Raw genomic sequence first — 18043 nt, 5'->3', positions numbered from 1 at the left:
GCGAACAATGATTCGCCTGTCTCCACGCTGTATTACTTACAGGAGCCCAGATTAGAACCAAGTCTGCAAAGTTTCTGTAACAAGCTGGCAGTGTTAAGCACTACAGCGCCAACAGATAATTAAGAACCGCAATGAGTGCAACAGCACTTCTGCTTCCATTCAGATTTTATTTTCCAGGGGACTCTTTATTAAAAGGGAACATAAATATATCATAACCATACACACAAAACTTAAACTTGTGCCTCGGTTGGCAGACAAGACCTCACGCTAGCAGAATTTCTTCAAATGCTTCTAAATACAGATTAACTCTTCACAGTGTGAAAAAAGCTGCACCTTGCTGCTCCAAAGAAAACCAAGCTTTACTTTCCAGCAACAAACATTTTCCTCTAGCAGCACACACGCCTGCAACCTTTCCCCTATGTGCTAGGTAATAATTAGTGGTTTTTACAAGGATCATTTACTAGAGCGCGATGTCTTGCGTGCCAGTGCCACAGCTATGCAGACAAATACTGTGACAAATCCACAAAACACGCCCAGCAAAACTTTTCCTATTAAGCCAGAAAGGAATTTTAAGTCACCAGCTCGAGTAATTCCTGCCAGAAATCATCGCCACCTGGTTATCTTATTTGAAGATTCAGCTGGAAGGAGGTCGCTGGGTCTCTTGGCTCTATTCTGAAAACTGCTGTCTGCACTTAAACCGAACAACCAGGCTCCGGCTTGACACGTCGGTACGGAGATTAGAGCCCTCGCTTTTCTCAAATTCAACAGGCTGCTCATGACTAAAGGGGAAATCTGCCTCGCACTCCGCTGATAACTTCAGTGGCTCTCGATAGCAGCTCAGTACCTGGCACCGATAGAGTGTTGGCTTAGGACTCATTAATCAAACACAGACCCAACGTTTAACTTCAGATACCCCAACGTGCCGGTTATACCCTCCAGAAAACACGTTTTAAGAATTCGAGGTGACTTACTCTCCTTTAAAAGATCTGGTTTATGTTATTTCGCTCCCACCATCTGGTTTCCCTTTTTTGCACAATGAGATTGCCCAAGCTTGGCTGGTTTAAAACCAGGATTTTAAGAGGCTGGCGACTAAGCCTGGAGCCCTTAAACCCCAGAGCTGTCTGGAGCCACGTTTTTTTTCTCTTTTCCACCTCATCTTACCACTAATCTCGGCAATAAAACCCTGCCCAGAGCAGCCGGTCCCTACCTGGCTGCTAAACTTTTGCAGCAGGAGGAATGTGAGCAACTACCAGCAATGCAATTATGTTCATCTGCATAACAACACATGATAAAAATAACAATACTGCAAAAAAACCCCAAACAAATACAAACCCACCAAACAACAAACCCACAAAACCCCATTTTTTTGGTTATTTCTTTGGGAGGGGGTTTATGCAGCAAATGTCCTAATTAGGAAAAATCCTGTTAGTGGAAAGAGCGAACAGAGGAACAGGGTTTTTTTTAAAGGTAAATCCCGCTGGCTCGGTTTGGGCTCCCTGGTCACATTCCTCTAGGAGATATGAAGATTTTTTTCTTTATTTATTTTCTTTTTAAAATTTTTAATACTTTTTTTTTTCTTTTTCAAATCGCTGCCTGCACCCCACTCCGGGGCCGGCTCTAAGTGAGCAGCGTACCCACCTCGTTGCTCCCCCTCAGGAGTGGAGGGCGGGAAGGTTGAGGCGGGGAGGGACGCTCCCAAACCCACCACTTTTCCCCTCACAAAACTCCATTTTTCCCCTCTCTCCGACCCCGCTCTTCCTCACCTCCTGTTCCCTGAAGGACTGGTTCTGCGCGTCGATCACCCGGATAGTCCTTTTGATGGGCAGGAGCCCCCCGAGCTCGTCGTGAGCCACCATGGCCCCTGCCGTCCCGGCTCAGCCCGCGCTCATCGCCGCTCTGCGCCCGCCGCCGCGCCGCGCCCCGACCTCACCGACGGAGGCGGGGCTACCGCCAAGACCACGCCCCCTCCAGACAAAGCCACGCCCCCTCAGCGCACATCAACGCCCCGCTCCAGCTCAAAGCCACGCCCCCTCCAGACAAAGCCACGCCCCCCGGCCCCAAGGGCAGAGTGCCCGCGGGCGAGGGGTCTGTGTGCTGCTTTCCCTGTTTTCCTCCAAAATTCCCCCAAAAATGGGATTTCTGAGAGGCTCTGCTTTAAGGCGGCGTGATGCAGACACCCACTGAGGGTTGAGGGGACTGTTCCCTCACACCCCACGCCAGCAAGCGGTATGAAAAGTGCGGGGCTTTCAGCGTGTGAGCTGGAAAGCGATGAAGCCAAATGTATGTTTTGGCTTTTTTTGTTGTTTTTTCCCCTCTTTTTCTTTGCTGGCAATCACAGCACTGCAGCCCGCCGCCGCCTACAGCCGTCTTGCAAGCTTGGCGGTGGGACACACACCTCCTGATGGCAGCTCTCGTTGCCAGAAATGATTTGCCTCAGCTCTCCTTACTCCAAAAAAAAGAATAAGTCTTGTCTAGACCTGTGCTTTTAAGTCTGCTCTCAGCTTTAAAGGTTGCGCTGGCACGGCTCTGTTAGCCAGGGGCTGGGCTCAGCCTCTCCCCTTCTAACAGGGGAGCCTGTTCCAGCAGGCCTGGCCCTGGATGCAAAGCGTTTGTAATTTTTTGTTTGTTTGTTCAAGTAATATTATTCCTGGCATCGCTACAAATCTCCAAAATAAAAGGTTTCTTGTGCTGGTAAAAATAACCCGAGTTGATTTGGCAATAGCAGAGCAGCTGCGTTGCTGCCTACCTGCGCTAACCAACCTTTTATTAGTTATAAATTTGGGGTGGCTGGAAGCACTGGGGGGTCCCCACTGAGCTGGTCCCCAGCTCCTACGTGGATGGGTAGATGGTTTGCAAGGGCATTTTTCAGAGTAATGGGCAGGAGGAAAGTCCTGCCGTCCCCTCCCTGGTTTATGATTTTTAAGCTTTGTTTGCTCCTCTTCCCCAGAGAGCTGCTCTCAGCAAATCTGCGCCTGCTTAACCTCTGCAATGTGAAACCGGGACGCTTAGGATCGTCCACTGCAGCATTCTCAGAAATTTGGGATACAGCGAGTTTCCGTACCCTTGTTGGAAGGACAGACTGTGACTCTTTCAGATCCTTTTTGGGATTAGTGAAGTCAAGTGCTTTTAAAACAACAAAAGACTAAAGGGACAACGACACTGGGAAAAAGCTGACAAACTCCCTGTTGGGTTTAATCAGAGTTTTTTGGTAGTACCCACATGCCCATTTCTCCTCCAATCCAAGGCCAAAGGTTTGTTAAATTCAATTTAAAGATTCAGGAGTTGGGAACACTTCTTGGCCCCGAGACCACATCTCTTTTTCCTGAGGTGTAGACAGGTCACGCCGAGTCAACTGCAAATCAGGGATGAACAAGCAGGAGCCAAGAGGGAAGGCGTGAAGCAGAGTCATGCACATAAAGGAGGCACTTCAATTAGGACCAGAACGTGATGTCCTGTGTCCTGAAGCACTCCATGCCATATTAAATATGACATATTAAATATGTCTCCTTCCCCAGCCCTCAAGGGGAAACACGTGATTCACCGGCGGGGAGATCCCTGACTTTCTGCCTTGTGAGGTTAATTAATTAGTGGTGATGCAAGGCCCAGCTGATGTAACCTGCTGATGTCACGGTGTGGAAACGTAAAGCTCTGGCCTGACACAGCAGGGCTCACCGGCCACTTCGTGACATGGCACGTGCAAAGGGTTACATGCTGGGGACACCTGTTTTTGAGTCAAAGCAAGTGGTGGGTAAGGCCTTATAGCACTAAAAATCCTAAAACAAGCGGTTCCCAGCTGGCCCTGTAGCAGATGGGATGAGTTCTGTATGTCTGCTCTACCTATATAAATCATAAATACCCATTTCGGGGCAAAATCCACCCTGAGTGGTGGAGGCACGCACTGGGCAATGGGTACTTGCTCACCAACATGCAATGCAGGGAAGGCAGTAAATCTGGAGAAGCCTGAAGGCAGCGAGGGTGGAGAAGATGATGTTGCAGAGGCTTAATGACCATTCCCCAGGCCCGCAGCGTCCCCTCTCCAGCAATATAATCGCTTGGAGTCCGCTGTGACACCTGCATGTTCCTCACCTGCCTCTGCTCTACTTACAACACATACAAGAAACAGGGTGAATATGACTTTTGAGTTAGTAAAGTTCATTGTAGTGGAAACAACGACTCCAGTGGGCAAACCATCCTGAGCAAGGCTGTGGTACCTCGGAACTGTCTGGTGAAAGTTGGAGCAAATGGAAAAAGAAAGGAGAATTGTTTTTCATGTAGTAGAAGCAACAAAGCCAGACTTATAGATTTGAACACTATACACATGGGCCATAATCTCAGCTTGAAAGGCTGAGTTGGGGTGTTCAACCTGGAGAAGAAAAGCTCCGGAGATCTTACTGCATTTCTGTACTTAAAAAGGGCCAAGAAGAAAGATGGGGACAGACTTTTGAGCAGGGCCTGTTGCGATAGGACAACGGGTGATGGTTTTAAATCAAAAGAGGGGAGATTCAGGCTAGATATAAGAAATTTTTTACAATGAGGGTGGTGAGAGCCTGGCCCAGAGAGGTGGTGGATGAACCATCCCTGGAGACATCCCAGGCCAGGCTGGACGGGGCTCTGAGCAACCTGAGCTGGCGAAGATGTCCCTGCTCATGGTAGGGGTGGCACTGGGGGAGCTTTGAAGATCCTTTCAACCCAAACTACTCTATGATTCCCTCTAACATATTCTTCTACCCAAAACCATCTCCCTGTGCCTTCCCAGTGCCCCTCTGTCCCAGCCCCAGCCTCCTTTGTGCCTCTCCCAGTCCCCCCAGTCCACCGGGCAGGGACCAACCCACGTGGTGGCGGATGTGAAGCCAGGAGAATGCAGCCCGGCCGGTCGCTGGATAACAGACCAGTTCTTCCTGCTCCCCACCAGTGGGTTTTAATAACATTCCTCCTTTATACTCAAATAGAGATTTTTACATCTAGAAGCAAAATACCTCGGTGACTCCTCCTATCAAATAAGGCAGGCAGGAAGAGTTCAAGTGACAGAGGAATCAACCAGCCGTCATTGTTTTACTCTTATTTTTAGCCTGGGTTTTCATTTCCATGAAGAAGGGAGGACTGCTGCTACTCAGAGCTGTTTGCCTCAAGTCCTGGGCGGCCTCATACCTGCGACATTCCTCGCTCCTGCAAGTTATTCTGAGTAGGGCTGCTACTAAATAAAAATGCTCTCCGGGGTATTGACATGCCATTTTGTTATTTCAGCCCCAAAGCATCATTCGAATGAATTTTAGATTAACAAACAATGAATTCCTACGAAAACATGCATCCAAATTCCAGCGTACAGTTCCAGACGGATGTAAGTTTTCATGGTTAAAAATACTCGGTTGTTTAAGCGACACATGGCATCTGGGTAGTGCCAAGGGTTGCCAAGCATGGCAGGATGGAATGTTCCCCGAGCTGAAAATGTTTCCAGCACCTGTGTCCAGGGTGGTGGGTGCTCATGACTTGATTCTGTCTCTTCTCTTGGAAGTATTAAAGCAAATTACATACAAGAACGAGAGAGAGAAAATATAAAACCCTAGCAGGCCTGGATTGTGATTTTCAGCCTACCTTCATGGAAGAGAATCATCACAGAACCTCAATATCCTCATAGTTCAGCTCTGACCAGGTTTCACAGCCCCAACCATCAGCCAGGACACTTCGGGGTTGCTTTATTTTATACCTAACCCTGCAAAAAGGACGTTTGCTGCTGCTGATCAAGCCACCGACGAAAGATCTCGGTTCTGCCACTGACTGGGGAGAAGACTTGAGCTGGTGCATTCGCAGGGCCCGAAGGCAGCGGGTTATTCCTCAAATGGGCAGTTTTCCCAGTTTTCACAGGTCCTGGATGCCTCTAATTTGCCTGACATCTGGATTCAATTTCTTCAAAGAAAGAACCTGCGACATTTTAATCCCTTTGGCGGCTTAAAGTCTCGGCAAAAACGAAAGCATCCATGACATTCAGAGCATATTCATTTTCATCGTTGTTGTGTGTGTTTTGCGAAATCCTATTTACTAAGAACTGAAATCCACCTAAAAACTCACTTTACAGCTATTCTTAATGCGCTATATATAGCATAACACGCAGAACACTGGAGGATTGGAATAAATAAGATCTCCATAGGCAATCTTCTTCTCCCCTACATGTTCACCGACCCCCTCTGCCCTACACCAAGTTGTTTACTGTCCGTGAGCTGTGTTTAACATTCCACTCCCAGATATTTATATTAGGAGCCAAATTCAGAGCAGTATTCTGGAAAATGAGCAAAAGTAGGCTATGAGCCATCAAGAGACTATTGGGTCATCTGAAAAGTTTACGAGCCGGTCTGGAATCCAGCCTTTATTTTGGCTGGTGGGAGGTCGCTATAATTAGCTGCCATTCAACTCCATTATACAGTTACAAATACAAAATAAAGCCCCTTCAACTCACAGTGAAGATGCTTTTTACTGAAATACAACCTATGATGTTCTGCAGATCTCTGTAGAAACCGAGGTACCTCAACCACCCCTGAAGTGAACATCTGTGCGTTCAAGCCAGAAAAGCAATTTCCATCTTATGAATGTGAATGCGACCCCGGGAAAACATGGACCGTCCAATCTCGTGATGTTATTAAACACAACATCCACCCCAAGGAAAAAGTAATGGAGTGAGAAGCTACAGTTGACTTCAGCTCCCAACCTGCTCACGTGCCAAATGTTGTTTTTCGGAGTTGCGCGGTGTAACCGACGCCAGAGATGTTCGTTTTGATCAAAGCCCATTTCCAAATACAAATTTGTAACTTATGCACGGGCACGTTCCCGCATGAATCAGACACGCCAATAAAATTCCCATAAAAAGTCCTCTAGAGCCGTTGTATCTCTGGGAGGGGGAAGGGAAGAACTGGTTTTGTTGTTTCTTTAAAGCTCGTGGATGTATATTCTCAATGAAAGAGTTGCCGCTGTAGTTTTTGGCGTTGTTTAGTGATGATCTTCAGGCTGTGTTGGCCCTGTCTGAAGCCAAGTTGCGTTTGGGGACTCTGGCCGTGGAAAGACACTCATTGATGGTTTCAAATGATCTGCACCAGCAAAAATGCAAACACAAGGATTCTCTCTCCCCTTCCTTTTTTTTTCCGAGTAATTTTTTACATCAAAACAATTCAGTGTTTATCTGCCTTCCATGGAGAGGTTGTTGCTGTCAGCATTATTGTCACAGTTTCTCTCTGCTACCAACATTAGTACTTTTTTTGGGCTGAACTCCTATCCAGGCTGAGTAATATTCCCAGAATTGGTCCTAAAAAGGTGAGTTAAGCTTTGGGAGGACACAGCAGGTAGGTTCATGAAAAGAGTCCTCACTAAGACTCCACTTCCTCTCCAAAATCCTTCTTCCTAAGGCCTTATAAGAAAACACCATCCAGACGAGACGTGATTCTTCCCCATTACTCAGCCTGGCTTCATTTTGCCTCCGGTAAAACACACCGTCGCATCTGTCTGTTCCCTGTCATATATTGGAAAGTATTTATCTAGTTGCTAACCAACATCAAGGTACACATACACCTTCAAAAAACACAGCGCTGCTTCCTCCCATGAATCATTCAACACCTTGCATAACTGCGGGGGTAATAAGGAACCGTTTCATATGAGAGCGCTTGACAAAAAGTTGCTCATCGACCCACCTGAAGTGCAAAAATAACTCACAGTTTTAAAGCATAAAGAAATTCCTGTCCTCAATGTCTTGTTTCTGTAATTTCTGCCATTTGCTCGCTTTCCCTTCTATCTTAATTACCAACAACCCACGTTGTAGTACAGCTCCAGACATGATTTGGGGAGAAAACACCTCCTTTCTTCCAAAAGGATGGTGTTTTGGCACAAGAGAAGTGGTGAGGGAAATGGATGCTGCCACTATGGTCTCAGGTTGTAACTTCCCGCTCATATTTTGGTAACGTTGGGAGGATTTTATGCTGTATGTCAAATTAGAAGCCTAACAGACCTGGTTCACTTTTAAGTAGGGCTCTGGGAGACAAGGAAGAGATTAAAAAGCCCAAATAAACACAAATAACCATGGTTTTGCAGGCTGCCACTTTCCATGCCATCTTCCTGGTATGCGGAACGATGACCTAGAATATACAAGACTGCTTGATGTTTTCAGAAGGACAGGTACACATTAAACAATCCCTTCCCCCTACCTTTATTTTAAAGCATACACTGGGTAGGGTGCAGCTCCAAAGCTTCACGGTGTCACCACCTACACGGCGGTTTTATCAGCGCAATTACGGCTCGTAGGAGTGTGAATGCAGCGTGCTGGCAAAACTCCTCCGTTATTACAAGTACGGTGACAAAACAGCTTGTCAGCCAAACTGTGTTTGCTGGGGGAGATAACAGAGCTGAAATAACAGTTACGCTGTGGAATTAGACACTTCATAAATTCGGAAAAATCAGTTCTCATCTGTAAGATAGGGATAAACAATATATAGGGTGACCTACGTGTAACATTCTTATATTGTATTGATCTTCTCTTGTGACGTTAATTACACAGAATCCCAGAATGTCAGGGACTGGAAGGGCCCTGGAAAGCTCATCCAGTGCAATCCCCCCATGGAGCAGGAACACCCAGCTGAGGTTCCACAGGAAGGTGTCCAGGCGGGTTTGAATGTCTGCAGAGAAGGAGACTCCACAACCTCCCTGGGCAGCCTGGGCCAGGCTCTGACACCCTCACCAGGAAGAAGTTTCTTCTCAAATTTAAGTGGTACCTTTTGTGTTCCAGTTTGAACCCATTGCCCCTTGTCCTATCATTGGTTGTCACCGAGAAGAGCCTGGCTCCATCCTCCTGACACTCACCCTTTGTATATTTGTAAACGTTAATAAGGTCACCCCTCAGTCTCCTCTTCTCCAGCTCCAGAGCCCCAGCTCCCTCAGCCTTTCCTCACACGGGAGATGCTCCACTCCCTTCAGCATCTTTGTTGCCCTGCGCTGGACTCTCTCCAGCAGTTCCCTGTCCTTCTGGAACTGAGGGGCCACAACTGGACACAATATTCCAGGTGTGGTCTCCCCAGGGCAGAGCAGAGGGGCAGGAGAACCTCTCTGACCTACTGACCACCCCCTTCTAACCCACCCCAGGTACCATTGGCCTTCCTGGCCACAAGGGCCCAGTGCTGGCTCATGCTCACCCTGCTGTCCCCAGGACCCCCAGGTCCCTTTCCCCTACACTGCTCTCTAATAGCTCATTCCCCAATTTACACTGGAACCTGGGGTTGTTCCTGCCCAGATTCCAGACTCTACACTTGCCCTTGTTCTATTTCATTAAATTTTTCCCTGCCCAGCTCTCCAGCCTGTCCAGGTCTTGCTGGGTGGCAATTCATCGATTAAATCAATATATCTGCATCTGATGGAGCCAAATTTCAGGCTATTGGTTGGTTCATCCTCATCAAATCTAGACAGGGCAAAGTATAATCTGTCCTATACTGGAAGTGCTCAATGAGACTCAGAAGTTGTGGTGATGAGTTTTGCAAATCTGACTATAAATAGTAGACCGTGGTACTTCTGCAATTTTTAATAACCTTGAGAGTTGGTTTAAAAAAAAGCCTGAAAATTACAATCCAGTCAGGACTGTTAATGTATTTTAAGAAGAATACTGGAGTGTGTTTGGTGGGTGTGCCTCAAACTCACAAAAGGCCTGGAGATCCTGACCCTTTCAAAAAGAATACAAGTTAAACAAAAGCTGCAGGTTGAACTTTGGCTGTGTTAGCCCAGGGATTTCCCTCTTTCCTTGCAAGATTTCTGTTCAAACTCTCAAAAGGCAAGTACACAAATGACTGTTGATATTTTAGTTTCACCTCCAAGCGATTGCTTTGTAGGAGAAACCCTAAGCCCTGCAATTTTGTCCAACACATCGAAAGGTAGTTCAATTAAAAAGAGAAGAAAATCCTCTTCCCTGAGGGCAGATTTTCAAGCCGTAACACTCCCATCTGCATCAGAAAACCAGAAAGACCTCAGAAACAAACCAAACCCAAAACACAGTCAGTTCAGAGGCATCAGCCCTGCTGTGTCACAGCCTTCTGATGATAATTTTTGGATTGTTTTATTTTTGCTCTTTTCCCTCCTCTACTTGGAAATTACAGGGCTGGTCTTATCTGGAATAGGAGATCTTAGTCTAGAGAGGTCAAAGCCCAGAGTTAGGCTGTTGGAGAGGATTAGTGGTCACAAAGCATCCAGCAGTCACCAGGTTAAGTGAGGCTAATAAATAATGCACAAATGCAAAGTCAGTGACAACAGCAGGGGATGCGCTGGTCATTGGGTCAAACAGGAAATTCCCCACTAACAAATTACTTTTAATCCCCGTCTAATAAACTGTAAAACCCACTTAGTTAACTCTCAACTTAACAGTTACCTTCCTAGGAAAATCCCTATTTCTCTTCCTTCCCCTCTTCAGAGAAGCGTCTGACATTGAGATCCTGAGGGCAGATGGACAGTGGGAAATAGTTTCTGTTTCAGAAGGTCAAACTTGGACAGTCCTTGGCAAAAAAGATGCAACTCTGCACTTCCCCACCCTCATTTTTGTGAGTCAATTTAATCCATAGCTTTAAGAACAATTTACCACCCAGCCAGTCCAGCTTGTTCGCAACACAATGAAGTGCACTAAAGTCAAACAAAAGCAACATTTGAAGGGGTTTTGTACAGTTTTGCTTCCCAGCACTTGAAAACGCTTATGTTCTTGTTAAGTACGGGTTATTTCAAACAACGTTAAAACTGCGGCGGGTTTAGGATTCAAATAATTAAAGCAGGAGATGACAAGCAGTGTTATGGATATCAGCCCACCCAGAGGTGCATGGGAGAGCAAACACAGCTGCGCGCGGCCCTAAAGTGTTGATGCTGAAACGCAAATGCAGAAAGTAGAAGCCACTGTAGTCGCTAAAGTAGAAGATTGCACCATTTCATAAGAGAAACGTGTTTTGATTACCTTAAAGTCGAGGCTGCAAAGACTGACCACATCATCCTCTTTCTCTCGGCGCTTCCTCTTCTGTAAAAATGAAACAGAGTTAGAGCTCTATTTGTATTTTATTAATCAGTCTAGGGACACTTTCTTTCTTTACACCCCCAACTAAGTGTAATAACTCAGAAAACCTAAAGGTTGAGAACAAATGCAAAGCACGTTGATGCCGTTTCATGAGGTCTGTCACCTGATCGATACCTATAAATGAGGTGTCTATAAGCTTGTTTCTCTGTATGCCCATAACTGTGGTTGTGAGTAAAGTCTTCAGTAGGAAATTTCAGTAGCAGGACAGAGCGGAGCGGTTACCGCTGTGAAATGATTTGAGATTCATTTAGTTGAATTAAAGATGGGTTTTGGTGGTTTCTGAGGTCAGCAATCAAGTTGGGCTTTTTGAAAGAGTGAAGTACCAAGAGGGTGAGACTTGGGCTAAAAGAATTAAACGTTGTTATGGAAGAAAGAGGAGGATTTGGGGCAGGAAGCTCTCCACTATTTTCCTTTCCAAACAAGAGCACAAGGCAATGGAACAACGATCAAAGCCATCTGCACTGAGCTTCCTGATACCTCCCACTATTGCTGTACTATCTGGGCTTCTACGTTATTTTTTCATTACCCAGAGAGTGGAAAAACTAATTGTGGACTCATCCTGTTAGACTGTGGATCAGCCTGTAGACCACCTGGTCTGGAAAATACATGGGTCACGAGCATTAATTGTTTGGTCGCGCATGAAACAAGTGGTTGATTTTCATCCAGTGTTTGACTCTCGTCCTCCAGCATTTCAGAATGAGTCAAGTTTCACTCTTTCACTTCATTAAGTACAAAGGACAAAGAAATTATTTTGTATTTCTATATTGGGCTACATGTTGTCAGTTTAACAGACTGGATATTGAACTGGGTGAAATGAGGAAAACAACCTCTCTGTAGCTCCACTCCGAAATTCAGCCCATTTCAGCTTTGTGCTTTCCCAGTCCAGCAGCTCAACCTTCCCCCAGGAGCAAATACGTAGCTCTTGTTTTCTTAGAATTTAATAATATATTCAAATAACTTAAAAGTTTCAGCTTTAATAGTCACCTGTCATCATTGGGAGTGCATTTAAAATGTCTGAATGCAAGTATTAATTTGAATTATTTCTAAACGCTGACCAGCCCGGTTGCTGTGGTTTCTTTGAAAAGCTGATGCTGTGGAGGGGCGTCCAGCTTCCCCAGAGGCTTCTCAGAAACCTGTTCTCCCGTTTGCTCGTCCTTTCCTGTGACGTGGTTTTAGGCTCCAGTGTCCTGTCTGCACTATGCTGACTCTACCGTTTAACTGTCAAATACACACACAGCTAATGGTGAAATGTTACAGAAGTGCACTCTCTAGTTTCTTATATTTAGGTCTTTCCTTTCCTTTCCTTTCCTTTCCTTTCCTTTCCTTTCCTTTCCTTTCCTTTCCTTTCCTTTCCTTTCCTTTCCTTTCCTTTCCCTTTTCTTTCCTTTCCCACTTTCCTTTTCTTTTCCCCTCCTCTCCCTTTTCCCCGTTCCTTTCCCCTTTCCTCTCTCCTTTCCTTTCCTCTTTCCCTTTTCCTTTCCTCTTTCCCTTTTCCTTTCCTCCCCCCTTTCCCCTTCCTTTCCTCCCCCCTTTCCCCTTCCTTTCCTCTTTCCCTTTTCTTTTCCTCTCCTCTCCCTTTTCCCCTTTCGTCTTTCCTTTCCCCTTTCATTTCCTTTCCCCTCTTCTCCCTTTTCCCCTTTCCTTTCCTCTCGTCTTTCCCTTTTCCCCTTTCCTCTCCCTTTCCTTTCCTCTCCCTTTCCTTTCTTCTCTTTTCCTTCTCTTTTCCTTTCCTCTCCCTTTCCTCTTCCTTTCCTTTCCTTTTCCTTTCCTTCTCTTTTCCTCTCCTCTCCCTTTTCCTTTCTTTTTCCTTTCCTTTTTCCTTTCTCTTTCCTTTCCCCTTCCCTTTAGTTTTTCCTTTCCCTTTCCTTTCCCACTCAAACCAGCCACAGCAGTGGATTCAAGTACAAAGTTGCCCAACGATTTAAGTTTTTCAGTTTGTATTTGCAAAGACAAGATACCGACTCTGCGCTGATAGACTTACTAACCACAGAGGGAAAAGCTCTCACATTAGACATGATGTCTTTACCATATTTATAGCACTGACACTGAATTAATGGCCCAGCACACTCCATACTTTCAGAGCAGACCTTTGGCAGGCTTGAGAACACATGCAAACGCAGACTTTTTTCAGGTTTAGTAAAATATTCAGGGTTGGTTCTTTATCAAACCCTGCAATAAAAGGCTGCTCTAACCACACCTCCTTGGGCTGCACATTATTTTTCCCATATGTGAGCCAAGGATATTAGCATCCATTTAACAGCAGAAAACTTGCAATAAAGACAAAGACACCACGCCTTTTTGATCCGAATATTATTCGTTCCTTATGGAGTCGAGTATATTAACATCTTTAACATAAAGCTCCAGACCAAAGCCCAGACGCAAAAGGAAGGCCAAGAAGTTTTGTTTTTAAACTGGCTAGACTTATGCAATAAGTATTGCTTGGCTGGACCCCATTTCCTTTGCCCAATATAGTTTTCATACGAAAACGTAGACATTTCACCGCAGAGCCAGCTGGATCATTCCTGCGCGGTGCCAAGAAAACGGCCTCTTTGGATTGCTCAGATTTAGGCGTTTGAAGCCACACGATAGAAAAGCGGCTGCTACGGGTCCGTTTGCTCACATTTCCGAGACGGTCGCGATCCGGCCCGTTCGCCTTCTCGCACAACTCGGGTTGCGTGGAAAAAGTCGCTCCGCTGAAAGTTGTTAAACTCTAAGAGCCGTGAGAGCCAATTTCGGCTCTCAAAGGGGCATTGTAAAGGCGAAGCATTAAAAATGCTAATCGGGAGGGGAAATCTAAATATTTTGTGACTTTATTTTTGAAAGACCTAAACAATGCCAGGGGCATGAATGTTAATTACATTTCAAGGATTCCGTTTCAAGCTCCAGGAATGCTTCTTAAGAAGGTACTGGGTTTCAATTTAAAACCAATTCTAGTTGTCTAGTTTTCCTTTCTCCTGCTGAGGGCTTTTGCCTTAAACCAGGATATTTTGTTCTTTAGGGATTGGTCTGGGTTTTGCTGCTTATTGCCCACCTGAAGTTATAAACCAGCAATAAGGCTCCAGGTGAGGAATGTGCATCAGGACCGTTAAGTCAACAAAGATCAAGTGCCTGTTTCTCATAAATGAATCCTCCTAAATGAAAAGGAAGAAACAAAAACAGACCACGAGTAGCCTTGCTTGCAGTCAGAAGCCATCCAGAGGGTGTTTTAACCCAAACTGCCTTAGTCTTTTCTTCCAATTGTGTAGAACATGTACTAGTCCTTCTCTTTAAACCCACTTGCCCCGAGACTCAGGCCGGGCATATTTTGCAGACTTTTGGTCACACAGCTGTACAATGGATGCCATGAGGAGATGCTGTTTGTGAGCAGTGTCTGAGTACTTGGTGGCCATGGGGAACAAAACCCTGTGTGTGACACATATCAGCACATGAGAGACATAGAATCATGGATAACACCCTCAAAATCAAGTCCAACTGTTAACCCAGCCCTGGCACTAACCCACATCCTTGAGAACCTCATCTCCGTGTCTGTTCAACCCTCCAGGGATGGTGACTCCAGCACTGCCCTGGGCAGCCTGTTCCAATGCTCCACAGCCCTTTGGGGAAGAAATTGTTCCCAAGATCCAACCTCAACCTCCCCTGGCGCAACTTGAGGCCATTTCCTCTGGTCCTGTTGCTTGTCCAAGAAGATGCTTGGAGGTTTGAGTCTGTTCTGCTTGGAGATAGGATCAGGCAGTCAGTCTTCTGTGCCTCCTTTCCCAACATAAACTGTGATTTTACGATTCGGTAGCATCTGATCAGTTCGTCAGCTGTATTGCCCATCAGAGTAAGCACTGAGCTCTCAGGGTCCCATGCACAAGATGAGCTGCGTGTCTTCTCTGCCACGAGCTCATTGGGCCACTTGTGCTAATCATAGCAACATTTTGGCTGGAAAAAACCTTTAAGATCATGGAGTCCAACCATCAACCCAACACTGCCAAGTCCACCTCTAAATCGATGTTCCTAAGAACCTCATCTCTGAGTCTGTTCAACCCCTCCAGGGATGGTGACTCCAGCACTGCCCTGGGCAGCCTGTTCCAATGCCCCACAGCCCTTTGGGGAAGAAATTGTTCCCCACATCCAACCTCAACCTCCCCTGGTGCAACTTGAGGCTGTTTCGTCTGCTCCTGGCGCTTGTTCCTGGGGAGCAGAGCCCGACCCCCCTGGCTCCAAGCTCCTTTCAGGCAGTTCAGAGATCAGAAGGTCTCCCCTCAGCTCCTGTTCTCCAGCTGAACCCCCCAGCTCCCTCAGCTGCTCCTCATAAGACTTGTGCTCCATGAAAATCAGAGTTAGTCCAAGCCTAACCTCTAGCTACTCACAGGAAAGCTTGGATCTCCAGGAAAAGGCTGGAGTTCAGGGCTACCCACCATCTGTAGCTGGAAATGAAGCTATTTGGGCTTGAAGGGAGAAGTGGCAATGGACCAGGTTGATGAGGGACGTGATGGAGGAATGCAGATAAGCAATGAAGTCCTTCAAAACCACTTTATTTTTTGCAGTCTGTGTCATGAAACACAATAAACTCTAACTGTAATTGAGAGTGGAACTGAATATGCACATAGGCAAATAAAAGCGGATTAAATAACATGTAAAGAACAGGAATGACTTGAAACTCAATCAAAATGCTTTTACTTTGTGATGTTAGAGCACAATATTTTTAAATTTGAAAGAATTTTTAGGGCGCTGTAATATTCAAATATATATGTTTAACGTAACCGTAGATGAAAGTTTCTAAAATGAAGCAAAAGAAAAATCTATAAGAACTTATGGTTTTGTTTAATCCATTCCCACACCGGATTTGTGGAGCCTCGACATTTCACATGGCTGCCCTTGGAGGCACGGCCAGCAAAGCGCCGGTCTCCATGCATGCTCCATCTGATTTGAAATGGAATTTCCTTCATAAAAGGTAGTCTTGTCCTTTTTCCCACCTCCAGACGTGTTCTCACGCCCTTCCTCGTGCCGACACAGGCGTTCATAGAGCTTGTGCAGTCAGCTGGAGCAGCTCACCCCAAACGCTTTGTTTTCTTTTTGGTAAGGCAGGTTTTCCAGCCAGATTAGTTTGCTGGCGGAGGATGGGGCAGCGGAGGGGCAAATCAGCTTAGGCAACTCACGAAGATGAGCTTAAAGATGAGTCAAGATCTATATACACAACTCTAGGCGCTATTCACCTCCTTGAGCTGACTAATAGCCTCGCAACCCTCAGAGGGACGGACTTTATGGAGCAGCAATTCAGCAGAGAAACCAAGTGTAGTTCCTCAGAACCGCTCTCCATGTTTCTCCGCTGGCTCTGGAGGCTGGATATGGACCATTTCCATAGGGAGGGATGCATGTTATGGGATGCAGAAGAAACTACAAGGCAATAAGGCCATGTGCTTGCTCTAAGTAGTTACTCTATACCAAAAAAATACTGATTTTTGTACTTAAAAAGGTTTATTTCTACACCACGTTTACCTCTTGCCTATTGTACTGCCCTCTTAGCTAGCAGGACAGCCGAAGCATATCAGAAAGTAAGAAATTTATATGGAAACCACAACGTCCAGGATATCCTGCCTTCTCTTAATCCCTGTGTGCAAAAAACACCCTCCAGCTGAAGCTCAGGAGCCTCAGTGGCTCAGAAAGAAAACCAACACATTCCAGACACTTTCTCCTCCAGGCAGAGGGATCTTCACCTCTGTATTCCTGCTTTTGTTTGCACGCTTGGACCCACCAGCTGTTTTACTCACCAGAGTGAAGTCCCAGTGTGATCCCGGAGTCAGAAATGTGAAGGAGCTGCCTCGTCTCAGAGGGTACCTGTAAGCAGAAAATAAAAAGGAATAAAATAAGTAATTTACAGATTGTTGTAGCAATTGATAAACTACATCTCTCTTCCACAGCTTTGATGGTATCGTACGTCTTCAGCTCCCAGCACAAAAGCTACAAAGACAACGATGTAGGACGGAATTTGGGAAAGAGAGACCACAAGGGTTGCCAGTATTCTCCACCATGATTGCAGGTGTTAGATTAAAAATCCCAGTTTACTACAATAAATGGCTCTTTGTAAGAGGTGGGCAAAAATCTACTGGGCCCTGCAGGCTGGGCTGGAGGAAAATCTCCTTTTGATAACAAACCTATCAATCTGACCAAGAGGAAGGATAAAACAATAATAATAAATAATATCATGGGCTAGTTTTCCAAGGTTAATGAAGCAGAGGCAACAAACTGCACCTTTGACAATGCAGCCCTGTAGTTTCCCATAAAACTACAACCAGGAATTGAGTTGTGGTCTTTCATTAAGTCATTTCTCGACCCAAGAAAGTTAAACCACCAGAAAGCGCTCCACACAATGGGCCGTTTGTATAATCCTTGCTCTTTGAACAATGGTAAACGAATCGCCTTATGCAAGTCATTTATTGTACTCGCACCGAGTTAAGCAAACAAGTTACGTTCCAACTTTCACTGTCTGGTGGACTTAAGGTATGTTTCCAGCAACAATTTTTTAAAGCTTATTTTGGCTGTAGTATGGAGAAACATGTAGAATTTTAGTCCCAAACGGGCCACACACTTGTTTTTCTTCTCAAAGGCAGCCAGCTGTATCACCTAATGCGGAGAAGATTTCCCCCTTGCCGTCACAAACTCAGACACAAAAGGCGGCTCCTCGCCAGCTGCACCTTTTTTCTTCATCCTCCGATCCCGCAGGATTATGAAAAACCTGGAAGTGATATAGGAATGCAAAACCTTTCTGACTTCGAGGAGGTTCGCGCTCCAGTATTGCTGAAAATGCGGCTCACGGAGCATTTGTAGGGTTGAACGTCAGCAGCTCTCTGTATCGGAAGAGAAAAGGTTTGTGCAGGGTGGGGTGCTCTGGATTGGTGCTTGGAAAATATAAGTCAACCACCCAGAAAACACTTTTGCACTTTTACCAGCCAATGCAAAGCGACCAGATGAATGTTATAGGAAGTG

At 45.8% G+C, this 18043-nt stretch overlaps 1 protein-coding gene across 2 annotated transcripts in view; it reads right to left on the bottom strand.

The window, feature by feature from the left end:
• Positions 1 to 18043, bottom strand: part of NET1 (neuroepithelial cell transforming 1) — a 54850-nt gene that overhangs the window by 10536 nt on the left and 26271 nt on the right. Inside the window, exons 2-3 of one of the 2 annotated variants that reach the window (XM_065842246.2) lie at positions 16828 to 16894; positions 10955 to 11014 (exon numbers count right to left, since the gene is read on the bottom strand). In XM_065842246.2, coding sequence (XP_065698318.1) covers positions 10955 to 11014; positions 16828 to 16894 — 127 coding nt within the window. Of the gene's footprint in view, positions 1 to 1763; positions 1920 to 10954; positions 11015 to 16827; positions 16895 to 18043 lie in introns of those variants that run through there. The other variant, XM_065842255.2, reaches the window with a different exon arrangement.

This window comes from Patagioenas fasciata, chromosome 1 (assembly GCF_037038585.1).
Source record: "Patagioenas fasciata isolate bPatFas1 chromosome 1, bPatFas1.hap1, whole genome shotgun sequence".
Lineage (NCBI taxonomy): Eukaryota > Metazoa > Chordata > Aves > Columbiformes > Columbidae > Patagioenas > Patagioenas fasciata.
This window is presented reverse-complemented; position numbering and strand designations above follow the sequence as displayed.